General features: G+C 47.8%; 5 protein-coding genes and 1 non-coding gene across 6 annotated transcripts; 3 read left to right on the top strand and 3 right to left on the bottom strand.

Annotated features, from left to right (window-relative positions):
* Positions 1-535: 535 nt before the first annotated feature.
* P174DRAFT_463260 (uncharacterized protein) lies at positions 536-2,366 on the bottom strand (the record flags this gene model as incomplete). The annotated part of the gene is made up of 3 exons (XM_024830242.1): positions 536-838; positions 1,173-1,176; positions 1,960-2,366. The coding sequence occupies 3 exons, from the start codon at positions 2,364-2,366 to the stop codon at positions 536-538; spliced, it is 714 nt and encodes a 237-aa protein (XP_024679713.1).
* Positions 2,367-4,497: 2,131 nt separating this feature from the next.
* Positions 4,498-5,045, top strand: P174DRAFT_284701 (uncharacterized protein). Its single transcript, XM_024821561.1, has 3 exons — positions 4,498-4,743; positions 4,799-4,897; positions 4,971-5,045. The coding sequence occupies exons 1-3, from the start codon at positions 4,626-4,628 to the stop codon at positions 4,982-4,984; spliced, it is 231 nt and encodes a 76-aa protein (XP_024679712.1). The 5' UTR covers positions 4,498-4,625; the 3' UTR covers positions 4,985-5,045.
* A 1,279-nt stretch (positions 5,046-6,324) lies between these two features.
* P174DRAFT_444884 (uncharacterized protein) lies at positions 6,325-7,692 on the top strand. The gene is made up of 3 exons (XM_024828196.1): positions 6,325-6,574; positions 6,629-7,143; positions 7,197-7,692. The coding sequence occupies exons 1-3, from the start codon at positions 6,411-6,413 to the stop codon at positions 7,601-7,603; spliced, it is 1,086 nt and encodes a 361-aa protein (XP_024679711.1). The 5' UTR covers positions 6,325-6,410; the 3' UTR covers positions 7,604-7,692.
* A 197-nt stretch (positions 7,693-7,889) lies between these two features.
* P174DRAFT_444883 (FAD-dependent oxidoreductase) lies at positions 7,890-9,639 on the bottom strand (the record flags this gene model as incomplete). The annotated part of the gene is made up of 1 exon (XM_024828195.1): positions 7,890-9,639. A coding segment is annotated over one exon (918 nt), but the record flags the coding sequence as incomplete, so codon positions are not given.
* A 2,147-nt stretch (positions 9,640-11,786) lies between these two features.
* On the top strand, positions 11,787-11,860 carry P174DRAFT_t149. The gene has a single exon. It is a non-coding gene; the product is annotated as a tRNA-Ile (tRNA).
* A 391-nt stretch (positions 11,861-12,251) lies between these two features.
* P174DRAFT_463256 (uncharacterized protein) lies at positions 12,252-12,763 on the bottom strand (the record flags this gene model as incomplete). Its single annotated transcript, XM_024830241.1, has 2 exons — positions 12,252-12,397; positions 12,475-12,763. The coding sequence occupies 2 exons, from the start codon at positions 12,761-12,763 to the stop codon at positions 12,252-12,254; spliced, it is 435 nt and encodes a 144-aa protein (XP_024679709.1).
* Positions 12,764-13,397: the final 634 nt, after the last annotated feature.

Below are 13,397 nucleotides of genomic sequence, written 5' to 3'. Positions count from 1 at the left end.
ATCTTTCGTTTCTGCGCCAAAATCGTCCGACTTAGGGTGGAGAAAGTGTTGACAGTAGGCAGCAGGTGCCAGAACTGTATCTTGCTCCGTGTTTGGTCCCATTACTGCTCTCTTGTTCAGTGTATCCTTCCACCCGATTGAGTAAGGTATATGAATATGTGGATCATCCTCGTTTATTCTCTCGCTGTCCTAGTCAGGAAACTAGCATAACTTAAGATCGTTTGGCTGTATCTGTTGCTGACTCGGGTCTGAGTATGGATCCCAATGCTCATACGAATCGATGGGGTCGAGGGAGGGTCAGGGCGGCTCATCGTTGCCTTTCAGATAACTGCGTTCGGGAGCTAGGGCCCAAGTTTCTATTACATTGCAGCGAAGGAGTAATGTAGCAATACAAGCTTTATTGCGTTTAAAGCATGCACTAGCAGAGGGGATCGTCTTCGACTGGAATAACGCAGCCGGCTTAGTCGGCTACTAAATAGACATAGAAAAACAAGGGCGAGATAGGCAGATAGAAGTTGCAAAAATTGTGTGGTCTTCACTTTTTAAATCTCTCTGGACCAATTCCTGGTCCTGGATGAAGCAGTTGCTCCAAATCAGTCACATTTCTGCCGTCCACACCCTCAAATTTCTTCCTAACCTCCTCAAAAGCCTCTGGATCCATATATTTTCCAAAGAATTCCAGCATCTTTGCAATTTCCGCCGGGCTTGATTGCTTATAATCTATTACCTCGCCACTCGAGCTAAAACTGCGGATCACTCCATCAGTAGCAAGGTGGTTGAAGCCTTTGTTCGATGGTGAGTGTCTGAGGGGTGGAAAGGGCGATGGCTCGTCGTCTTTCTACTGCGGTGTTAGTATCGTACAGATGCAAGCTGTCAGAAATACTATTACGATGCAAGACATGATTCAAGTGATCTGTTTGTGTGATATGATGGATCTCTCGGTTGTACTGTGTAATAGAGAGAGGATAGTTGAAAGGAGGCGAAGACTTCTCTGAGAGGTGTGGGTCACCTGAGGGGAAGTTGATACTTAGAGCTAATGCAGAGAGGAAATACTAACATGATGACCAGTTGTCACATGCCCTGAACAGGGATATAAGAGAGCCTTTTAAGCTACTCTATTAACAAGGTACTTTCCTAGTTATACACATGACCTCTTCAGGCAAATGTCTCACATGTCTGTACTATACCTTACCAACAGGTTCATGGGACACCCACTACTCAATGCACTCATCTTGCCACTAAAACCTAACTTATTTTTTCGTTTAGAATTATCACTTACAAATCCATAGGATTCTGATACAGTTTGTCCATCATTTTTAGGTGAATTAAATTATACAATCATGACAACTCAGTGAAGTACAATAAATGGCATTGGTAGGCAAGTCAACTAGAAAACAAAGCATGGGGAACAGGTGAAGGTCTTCACAGGCAGCTGATTAGTTGAAGTGCACACTCACTGAGTGGTGAGCATGTAACCAGTGAGTAAACAATGTCTGCCTCAGGCGCCAAGGTGTTGACGTCTGGAACAATCATCACACATATAACCCATTTCAATCTCGACAATCTGATACATTGGACTTTCACATCTAACTATTCAGCGTAGACCTTTTATAAAGGTCATTTAGACAGTTGCGCAGATCCGACGGCTCTGGTTTTGACTAAATCTGATGAAGGCTTCGGCAAAGAGATGAGAGAAGAATGAAGATAGGTCTGTACCATCTAGGATGTGCGTAAGACCATCGTTTATAAAGAAGGAGTAAGATGCTGGAACAACTGTGGGAAGTACTAGCCTATCTATGGAGGTGGCAAGGTGCGAGGGCAACAGAAAGTATGCTTCACTAAATGCAAAAACCCGGTGCTCCTGGATAGGTCATATCCACCTTATAACAGACTTTGCAGGCCATGAATTGGCAAGCTGGATCATCATTGCAGAGTTGGCCTCTTCAGTAATGGTCGGACTGTTGGAGAGGGTCGGGGGCGCGCTTAGACTGAGGTGCCTGACGAGGCATGGGATTTCGAAGCTCAGCAGGAGGGTCAAGCAACTGTTTCTCATCTGTAACTTGACGTCCATCAACATCATCAAATACAGTGTGCAAATGATCCGCTTCCTTCTTCCATGGCTCTGGAAGGTTCGCGAGCAGCTGCTTAAGCTGGTCATTGGTCAAGGGAACATAGTCGATAACAGATTCATTCTCGTCGTAAGCTCGCGCCACTCCGTCGTCCGCGATGTGGACATATACATGAGGTCCTGATTTCAACTTGGCCATGGCCTCGAAGGCACTGATGCCCTCCTGAGCGGCTTTCTTGGGAGCCGCAAGTGACGATGTTGCCATCAGGCCCAGCACTACAAGGTAAAATGAACGCATGATTAAGAGACAGGAATTTGTTTGAGTTTGTCTTAAAGAGATTCTTGGATTGAATTTGGGAAGTCAGTGTTTGTTTTAGCTCTGGAGAAGACAACCACATCTCCTGGCATGTCAATCAAAGCATTTATACCCATATTGGCCATAAGATATGCCTGGACTCGCGCAGATGACTGAGACTCCCTGGAGTGTAAAATATTAAATCCGACACTAAGGAGAATAGAGACCACCTCTAGAGGTAACCAATCCCAAACTTGAATTGCTTAAAGTCCATGCTGTCAAGCCATTGGAGGTGGAAGGTTGGGAAATACTGGTGAGGGGTATGCTTCTTTGTGACCTAGCGCAATGCCAGTGGCCTCTAACTACTCCGGAATACTACATTCCCGACCCGACAGTCTGGGTGAGGGTGTGATAGCTATGCATTAGTCTGCTGATGGGAAACCTGGGCAGGCGCCTTCCAATTTTATAGGCAGGATTTCACCGGACCCCGGAAGCGGAACCTGGAGTGTCAAGCACTATGCTAAACTAGGTAATGTGTCGCCCCAATCATAACCTGGGCAGGAGGTGCGTGCTAGTCCCAGGGTCTAGAGCATACGTCAGAACAGGGGGCGAAGTGATGGTTCTTTGCCAGAATTGGTTTAGAGAAACCAACACATATGTAGTACAATAATGGTGCGACAGCCTCATTTCAGTATATACTCCACAATTCCTACTGGGGTTATAGCATGGGTAGTTAGATGAGGCATTTTCCATTTCCTCTTCCTGTTTCCCCCCAGGGCTTGAGAGTACACGTCAGAATCCGAGTAGAAGTGTTGGCTCTTGGGAAATTAGAGTAGAGAAAGCAACAGATCTGTATAGATAGATGAGGCAGTTTTCTTCTTTCTCTTCTTTCTCCCCCTGTATCAGCTGGTTTGGGATTGCACTTTGTAAGGGATTATTCTTTCAACAAATACGATCACGCCACTCCATCGTCAGCAATGTGAAATATTCCTCAGGGATGCATTTTCATTCACCAAGACCTCCCAAGGCTCCCCTCCCCAACTTAGCAAGTACCTTGGGCACTATAGTGATGATGTCACTCTTAAACCTAGCACTGCAATTAAAATAAAATGCATATTAGAAGATAGTATATTTTCATTTAAGCTTAATTTTGTGTAAAAAGCTTCTTATAGTATACTTATAAAGTCAGTGTTTATATAGGCTCTGAATAAGATAACCATGCCTTTTCGCATATCAATCAAAGTATTATACATATAATGCCTATATCATTCAGCGCTTAGATAAGGCCGATAGGTTCACCTATGGGAGACTGAATTAAGTACTAGACTCAGATATCGGATTTATTACTTTATTCTCTGATTCGCTCTGATTCGTTATTTCTATGCCTGTAGTCTGACAAATTGGCAAGGGGTGTAAACTTGTACATCAGACACTATAGAAAACTACCCTGTTTCTCTTAGCCTAAGATTAATACCACCTCCAGAGCTGGTCGACCCCATCCCCCGAATTGCTCTAAGTCCATCCTATCACAGCGCGGGACGCGGGACGATGGAGTTTACCGATAAAAAGTATAATTCCTTGTGAACTAGTGGTGCAACGCCAGCGACCTCCTTGAATTAGAATACTACAGTCCAGGACCCGACATTCTGGGTGAGGGTGTGATAGCTAAACATTAGTCTGTTACATGACCAACTTCTGACTTTCACATGCTACATACAAGAGGGGAAGCAGAACTTAGAAAAGTCTCAAGCACTATACCAATCAGGTAGCTCGTCACCCCAATCACAAACCAATCTAGGGATATAATACTGGTTCAGGGCTTCAGAGCGTGAGTCTGAGTGGGTATGGAAGTGTTGGTGACCCTTGAAAGGGCAGTATAGAGAACACAATAGATATACTTGATAACTGTGCTGTAGCCTGAACTTAGTAAATGCTCCTCCACAACTCCTACTAGGGTTATAATATAGGTGGTTAGATAAGGCATTTTTTCCCCTTCTTCTACTTTCTCCCTCTAAATCGGTTTAGGATAGAGGAGGGTCATGAACTAAGTTGTAGTCCTATTCTATGTTCTGGGTGAATATAAAAAAGACAAATAAATGTTGGTTAATATCTATACTTACAGCGCAACCACTCCCCTGCTCTTAATAGATCAGACAGACGACACATATAAGAAGGCCAAAGAATCTTTGGTTTTCAGTTTTATCCCCAGAATCTTTATCCATCACTCTTAAAATTGAAAGTTCATTAGAAAACCTCTTTAAGATGCACTTCAGTGCCGCCCTCTTTTCTGCTATGGTGCTCTTTGCTACCAACCAGGTTATTGGAGCTTCTGTAGAGGTTCCGCGCGGTGTAGGCGCGATTCAAATTGCTACCTCCCCTTGTTGGTTCCCTCTAATCATGTATCACCAAAGACATGGTGGTAATATCTCGTGCAGACTATGCTTGCAACTGTCCCAATAACTGCAAGCACAAGCAGGGCTCCAGTTGCAAGTACTATAGCAGTTCTAGCGACAAATCACAGGTTATCTCTGGCAGTAAGTATCTTGCCACTACAATTTCCACACCTTATAGGAGTTACTAACTAACCATGATCACACGGGATGCGAGTGGGTGGGCTCTGAGTTGACTTGCATTGCTTAGATTGCGTCTGTCGCGAGGAGACAGTTGCATCTGTTGAGGAGACAGTGTGGATGAAGAGCTAGTTAATCAAGTGTTTATAGTGACGCTGCAGCATCCCAACTATTATCGCTCATTGAAAGATGTTGAACATCTCAAGCAGTCTTTGAATATCAATACTTGTTCCGGAACATGAGCATTTAAACACCTCACATACCTAACCGCCAGGCAAGTGAGGAATGGGCCTGATCTCCAGGGCGGCGGCACGTAATCCCTAGGATAGTATTCAATTAGGCTTGTTGCTTGACCACCTATATAATGCGTGTCTTAGAGAGACACTACGGGAAGTTTGAGGCCACGACGCTGTAAAATTGCGGATTGGATGGCTTTGCATTATGAGTATGCTATGAAACACCAACGCTCAAGGGCCGTGTTGGCTCTTGTGGATACTTCCACTGGAAGTGTTGTACCCAAAGTGTTCTCCCCAACATGGGAAATGCTGAAGCTACATCAAGCGGACTGGGATTGAAATCAGGGGTCAGATGAGAAAGTGCTCTCTGCCGGGCTGGTGGATCCTTTTATCAAGTGACAATTGGAGGGCTAATCCCAGTTTGATATGCATCCAGGCAGACTAAGAAGTGAGTTCCAAGTACTATTGGCAGCACTAAACAGGGGTCAAGATTCACAGTGATTAATCCCAGGCTACAATACATGGATTACTGTGTTAGGAAGGATCGCCTCTTACCCTGCACGCGCCATATTTTGCTGCGACCCAGGAAGATAGGCAGCTGCGTAAGATACCAAATCCACCCTTTTCAGTCCTCGCCAGAGGGAGTACGCAAAGTCTCCGATGTTTACGAGTGGCTTATTTCGCCGTGCCGGCCTAATCAATCTACCTTTATGTAACCTTTTTCCCGGTCAAAGTCAAGACTAAAGACATGGTATTGCCCAGTATATCTAGGTTTGGTAGGCTATCCTTCAACAGGCCATACAGCACGCGGTTTCCAATGTAGACAGATACAGATAGGAACGAATTCAGAAAGCAATGGTTTAATCGTAGGTTGGAGGGGAAGACAATACTACTCTATAAGATCGAAATATTGCGCGAAAATAAGAAACACTTGATTACCAAGCGAGGTACCATCCAGCACCTCTACCAATTATACCACATTCCCCTTCTGGATCACTAGTAAGAACCACTTGACCATAACAGGTACAAGATGACTGGTCTTCGATCAGTCGCATCCAGCGCCCCATACGACAGACCGTGCGCCGAATATTACTTAGACAACTGTTTTTAAATATAAAGCTGGCAGTCTTCCTGGGGTATCTAGCAAGCCAAGCAGTAACTCTGAGTAATACACCCTGATCCGTCTGCGCTTCCACTTTGTATATAGCCTCAACAGCAGGCGTGAGGGTACCCGGTCACATATGGCACCATCCAGACTATTAAGAAGAGTGTTACTTTCAGTGAGATCTCTTTTCTGCCTCTCCCGCGGCCGAGAGCTCGCGGCCACAGGGCGGAGAAGGGTAATCTACAGCCATGTGTCTCACTGCCTTCTCCCAGTCACACTCAGTTGGGGCCTGGTTGTACTGTATTTAACCTCTCACCTTCCAATATCCCATCCACTGACTTGGTCGCTACTTAGTGTATGGTTCCTCCTGGACATGGTCCTTGTCGGCAGTCTCACCCCTCCCGTGCATGCAAACAGGCTGCAGCGGATACAAGAGAGCTGGAGAAAGCCATCCGATTCCATTACAGCGCTATCCCCCTGGCCGAAGGACTTTAGCCAGGGCATCACACCTATCCGGTGCCATTCACATAATGACTACTGGCGCAAGGTTCCACTGTTTGATGCGCTCACCGCTGGTTGTGTGGGCGTAGAGGCAGATGTATGGCTAGATGAAACGTCCAACAACCTACTGGTAGGCCACCGGAGCTCATCCTTATCGGCTGACCGCACTCTACAGTCTCTCTATATCAAGCCCCTGACCACAATCCTCACCCAGATAAATCAAGGCGCCAACTTTCCTGTCCCCAGATCCGGAGTTTTCGAGGCCTTTCCTAATGCAAGCCTGACACTCCTGATTGATGTCAAGACCGACGGCCATACTTCCTGGCCCGTGGTGATGGATCAACTAGGCCCCTGCGTGCCGGTGGCTGGTTATCATATTGGAATAGAACCGGCGATGGGCTGGCCTGGCGGCCGATCATAGTAGTGGGCACTGGGAATACCCCATTTAACCTAGTCAATGCCGACGCCGAATACCGGGACGTGTTCTTTGATGCCCCACTAGATCAACTTGCAGACAACACCAGCTTCACCGCCAACAACTCATACTACGCAAGCGCGTCGTTACGGAAAGCTGTCGGGATCATCTGGCCCTGGGGACCAAGCAGACGTCAGAAAGAGACCATGAAGAAGATGATCGATACGGCCGCGGCAAGGGGATTAGTGTCACGATTCTGGGATATACCCGGGTGGCCGGTGAATCGACGGACGAAGCTCTGGCGATTCTTAGTGGAGAGCGGGATTGGAATACTGAATGTGGATGAGTTGTTCGAGGCGACGCAATGGATTTGGGATTGGTGCATATTGCGGGGTGGGTGTTATGTTAAGTGATTTGATGTTGGGTAACGGCAATACTTTTTCCTTCTACTGAACTTAGCACTGTCTTACTGTATTAGTTGTGAATTGAGGTCAATAAGGCAAACTATAGAGCTTTGCATACAGAGTAATCTCCTAGAGAATAGATTGATTTTCGTCATCCTGTATATCACCTCCCACCAACGGGTCCGGCAGCGTTAAACCCTCAGGATTAGAGTAAGGCTGACCTTTCCCTAAGTTTATTGGCAATCTACTGGGAAGCACCGAGCATATCTCTACACGGATCTCATGAGCCCATCCCAGGTCATCTGCAAGAACTTGCAGGGCAATCTTTTACGTTGGCCGTTAGACTCGGATGTTCATCTACGGATCTGTAATGCTCGCTTCTAGTTTCACATTCTGTAAGAAATGGCTCTTTCCCTCTTGGCTGAATACCAGCCCCGAGTTTAAATCAGAATGTCCAAAGACCCAAAGGGTGACGATGACCCTCAAAGAAGAGCCTGTCTCGAGGCCTTGTCTCCCACGGAATAGCGAAGTGGTTGGCCAGCACTTTGTGCTCTCTTCTCTAATTCCGGCTTTCTATCCGGATACCTATCACGTAGACCAACACTGCGAAATCAGTGAAGCGCCGGAATAATCCTACTGCCTACCTTAGCATCGGAACTTTTACATCGAAAGCTATAAAAATCTAGCGAATATGATGACTGACAAACCTGCTGCAAACAGTTGTCTAGCACATATCTTCCTCAACGTCGTAGGCCAACGGCTTCTGGCCTAGTCCTAAACTGTCAAGGCCGAAGAAGCTGTACACCAGCAAAGTTCCAGAAGTTGCAAGTTCCTTGAGCCACAGCTGCCACGGACCGGTCTTCTTCCTGACGCCGCCATTGCGTTCCGCCACCCTGTGCATCTCGTTCACACGAGGCCGTCGCTTCTGCTCATACAATCTGAAGACCTCATCCAAGGAATTTGGACAAGCAACAAGGAGATTCGATAACATGAATATATCTTCCAGCGCCATGGAAACACCCTGGCTGGCATGCGGTGGCATTGCGTGCGCTGCATCCCCGATAATTAGACACCGCCCTCTCCACCATTTGCCACCCGTGGGGAGGCGGTAGACTGGATAGAACCGGAGCGTCTCAGTATGCTTAATTATTTCCTTTATGGTGTTGCCCCATGATCCTTCTGACTCTTTAATCAAATCGAGCACCGTGGACTTGATGGTGTCCACTTGCTCTTTCCCGCGCCAACCGTCGCGTGTGTCACCACTAGCTGGCATGGCGAGCTCGCGTGAGAAGAACCAGTAGATCAACTCACCGCCTGGGGTGCAAGGTGATACGGCCAGGAGCCCATCCGTGGTGAGAGTCGCGTTCAGACCACTAATTGACCCAGCAGCGATGGGTAGATCAGAAGTGGGAACCAGGGAATATGCGTTCGATATGCCCGAGTATTCAGGCGCCATACCGGCGTCCACGTAGATGCTGCGCACTGTCGAATGAATCCCATCACACCCTAGGAGAAGGTCTGCGTGGTCACTGGAGCCATCAGAAAAGGCAACAGTAATGTTTTGATCATTTTCCACAATGTGCGTCAGGCGCTTGCCGAAGTGGATGGGGATGTCCGCTCTACGAGCCGCCTCGTATAGGACGTCCATCAGGTCCGTCCTGCGGATCCTTAAATAGCCGAATCCGGTCTTCTGTCGACTCCATGAAGTCATGTCCATCTGACCGAGGACTTGCCCCTTAATTCCATGCATGGATAGAGTAGAAGTCTCGGCCCCTCGACCTTGCAGGGCATCCCACAGACCCAGCCGATGCAACAACCTCAGCCCATTCGATGGAATGCCAATTGCACCTCCAAGGGTACTGGGCTCCGAGCGGAATTCGTAGATCGTAGGGGAGATGTGGTTGTGCTCACGTAGGCGTAGCGCAGCCAGAATCCCAGCGGGACCGGCCCCTATAATGATAACCTGCACGACTCCTCATCAGATATACTCCGCCAAGCAAGTATACTTTAGGATGGTCTTACCTTTTGTGGCGGGCTCATCCTTTGAGTTTATGTCCGAAGGTCCTGAAAAGATGGAGAAATGTGAGTGAAACAAACAAAAAGAGGAAAGCGGGACACATTTGTGAGTTGCCATGAAAACAGGGCAACTGTACTTAATTTAACTGAAAAGCATCGTGCTACTGCTCTGATCTGATCGGTTCAGAAAGTACAGGTATCCGACCCCGGGGATTCGGCCAGCAATTTAGCACGGCGCCCCGATGTCCGAAGTTCCGATACCACTGTGATATGCTGATATCTGGGTAATGGTGTGGAAGGTTTTCTATTGCCCTGCTATGGAAATACCTTGTCTGGTAAGCAATGCAATCAATAATTACATTGAACGCTTCGTCAAAGACGCCAATCAAGAAGGATCGAAGCTTGCCGGGAAAGTGGTAGTGAATAGGTCCATCAAATCGATGGTTTCCGGATACCCATGATTATCAGATACTAACTCGTCGCCAAACGATCCATAGCTGGCGGACTGTCTATGTATTCCACTCGCAGGATCGGTGTGGTCCTTGGTAGATTCTGGAATCAGCACGGATGAAAAGATGTAAGGTAGGTAGGCGCGGAATACTCACATTACGTACGAGAGAACTGTACAAGAGCCTTGTGGCACGTCCACTGGCTGGTCCGTGGCCTCTTTTATTATCTCCCGGGCAGTAAGAGGAGTAAAAAAGATGTGGGATTGCGAGCAAGGAGCACAAAGCTGTTCAGTCGGAAACAGAAGTGAGCGTCTTGCTGGATAAACTAGGCTCGCATCCCGTGAGACTCAAACGCGATGAGTGTCTGGGGCATACGTCTGAAGCCAACATAGGCTCTTGCTTGAAGCCAAGTCAGACAGAGCTACGGCCACCGAGGACGCTACATCGGCTTCCGTTTGTTTGAACTATGGACCGACTGAACAATTACTCCAATCCTCATCCACCTGTCTGCGCCATTGAGTCGGTGTGCGCAACGGTCACCCAGCTCCAACCTCCCGAGCGGCTTCAGCAACTGAAGCCGTGGGTATGCCATACCAGAGATTCCAATTGTGGAGATTAGTAACTATCTGGGTTTTTCGATAGACGAGAATTTAGTAAGATGGAGATTGGAACGAACGTAGTGCTCTTACGGTGTATCAAAGGACTAGTCCGATGGTTAATACGCATCCTGGCAATTCATAGTCGTGATCTGGGTGGATTATCCCGCCGTTGCGAACCCGACTCTCCCCCGGCGCTGCGGCGTCTGCGCACGGCAGGTACAAGAAGACGGAGGAATGTGCCGCTCCAGGTGACCAGGTCCAAGGTGGAGTACTTTACGAACTCTCCCTTGAATCATGAGCTGCAGTTTACGAATGCCCTTGGTCGGGATCTGCTGCTGCTCGCTTGGGATTCGATGCCCGAGGCGGCGAGGAAGGGTCTGGAGTACGCGAATTTTGGGTCCGCGAGTGGTGCTGTTTAAGGGATGGGACTTTTCAGTCGAATTTGGCTAAGGCTGCGCTGTAGGGTTAGGGCCATGCGAGGGGTGAAATTTAGCAAGGGGTATGATAGAGAAGTTTGTATATATTGGATCCGTGCTTCTTTCGAGTTGATAGACCTCCTTGTTGATCATTGTTATTAGCACGCAATATATGCTGAGCAACCTGTGCGAGATGAAGCTGAGTTCTAGCAGCACAGTGTCTACTCAATGTAGGACAGAGCATTTGCGGTGGTCAGAAATAATCCTCAGGACCAAATCTTATACTGCAGTGAATGCAGGGATGTCAGCATCTTTTGTCAGTATCCGATTATACTGCGGGGACCTACCAGGTCAACAGCTGATGGTTGTTGTCATTACGCTAAGACGCTAACTGGCCGTTTGACACCGGGAGCAACGGCCCTAAGAGCCAGCAGACCAAAGTGAGTGGGAATGGAATATGACTATAAATATATGCACAGGGAACTCCCATGCCGGCACGGGCTACTCATCAGCCGGTCAGTATGTTTGGTATAAGGAGTCTACACCAAGCGCATGGCTATATTTACATGCTTTCATGATTTCTTCCATTGCTAACAAAAGCGATGGCGGTATATTCATCTAATGGTAGAGTGGCGGCCATCGTCCTGGAATAGGCAGAGCGATGTAAAGGATTCACTGAAAAATCATTAAAGTCTTGGGGTATTCAAGAACCGGTCGCTTAGCTCAGTTGGTTAGAGCGTGGTGCTAATAACGCCAAGGTCGCGAGTTCGACCCTCGTAGTGACCATTTTTTGCTTTTTTCCTTTTCTCCTCCTATCTGTGGAAAGCCAGCGACCTGGGATTTTAATATATTTTGGAATACTGGCTACAAATGCAGTATTAGAACAAGTATGTCTATGATATCTGTTCAATTATGCATATGCTTCTGTAAAATAGAGATATATCGCCAATGCATGAAAGGATCGTACAGCGTGTCTTCGTAATTCGTCTAAACTCTAAAGCGCCAATAACGAGTAAGGAGGGAATTATGTGAAAAGGATATTATCAGTTGGTAGGGTATGACTCTATAGGGGTATAAAGACCATTCCGTAAATGCTGATATGCTGAGGTGACATAAAATCAAGTGATAACTTCAAGCGGTGATGTATCAACCGGCAACGCGGGCGTATATTGTATATCTATCCCGCGGGACGGTGGACTCTGAGTCTGGGAGCGTAGTAGCGACGATACTTAACCAGCGGCTTCTTTCCGTCGCTTTCCTGAGAAGAAGAAGAAGAAGAAGCCATCCGGTCAAGACCCTCTGACCGTTGTCGACGCCCCATAGCTTTCACAGCGGCGTTGATTGTGCTCCGGATGATGGACGATGGGCTTTCGCTGGGCTTTGAGGGGTAATTCCCGCACTGCCGTCCTCGTCGTCCTCGAAGTAAAGTGAAGACATGCGTCTGCGGATATTATGGTGTGCTTCCTCCATGGACCGACGGAGGAGACTGTTGTGTGCGACGCATCGGCGTAGATCGGGGTTCTTGGCTAATGATTCTTTTCTGAGTTTGTCGCGCGAGATGATGGCTATGCGACAGGGGAGTATGGAGATGCTTTGCCGGGCAATGGGAGGAATACGAGGGTTTAATGCACGAGTGGCGTTGCGGAGTAGGATGGTAGCAGTCGGCAGAGCCTCGAGGGGTCCGGCCATGTTGACCGGTTGGCAAATAGTAGAGGCCTTGTCAAGTGTGGATGAAGGGTGTCAATTCACCCTTGATCTTCAGGGACCAGGGGAGTACTTATACTTCAGCCTCAGGGGGTACGGCAGAGTTCGAAGCTATAGAGCTTGCACGCTTGTATACGATGAAGATATTGATCACCTCGGCCGCGTTTCGGCCGAAGCGGAAAAGGATAGCAAGGGATATGTGGCACCGTCTTGGCCCGAGAGGACCCAAGGCTCATGCTCGGTTAGCAAACTCTATCTATACTCTTCAGCACCGGTGCTGTCCGGGTGGCGTGGAGATGTTGTCATAGACTGGACTCGCCAAGGAAACTCCTCGCCTAATCCTTTGTGCAGCCTGTGGGTACCTCTAGGCATGTGGACTTCTTCAGGAAGGTGGTCAGCAATCACTTACTTGGCAATCTTCTGCAGCTTATCGTTTGCTATTTCTGTCCGAAATTCTGCAATCGCCGACGTAGCTGTGGGTATTGCGTAGTTCTTCGCGGATCGCCGATAGAACCAACAGTTTAATCTAATGTCTAGATCTGTCACCAGAAGACGTCACTCGAACAGTCCGATTGTGTATTCCATGGGACTGTTCGGCCGGTGCCTCAGTCTCCTTGTC

This window comes from Aspergillus novofumigatus (genome assembly GCF_002847465.1).
Source record: "Aspergillus novofumigatus IBT 16806 chromosome Unknown P174scaffold_7, whole genome shotgun sequence".
NCBI classification, from domain to species: Eukaryota; Fungi; Ascomycota; class Eurotiomycetes; order Eurotiales; family Aspergillaceae; genus Aspergillus; species Aspergillus novofumigatus.
This window is presented reverse-complemented; position numbering and strand designations above follow the sequence as displayed.

Bases quoted from the DNA above. Each gene is read 5' to 3' on its own strand.
- P174DRAFT_284701 (XM_024821561.1), top strand. From the start codon at position 4,626: ATGCACTTCAGTGCCGCCCTCTTTTCTGCTATGGTGCTCTTTGCTACC. The intron at 4,744-4,798 runs GTTGGTTCCCTC...TATCTCGTGCAG, and splicing joins TCAAATTGCTACCTCCCCTT to ACTATGCTTGCAACTGTCCC.
- P174DRAFT_444884 (XM_024828196.1), top strand. From the start codon at position 6,411: ATGGCACCATCCAGACTATTAAGAAGAGTGTTACTTTCAGTGAGATCT. The intron at 6,575-6,628 runs GTATTTAACCTC...GTCGCTACTTAG, and splicing joins AGTTGGGGCCTGGTTGTACT to TGTATGGTTCCTCCTGGACA. The intron at 7,144-7,196 runs GTTATCATATTG...GGCCGATCATAG, and splicing joins CCCCTGCGTGCCGGTGGCTG to TAGTGGGCACTGGGAATACC.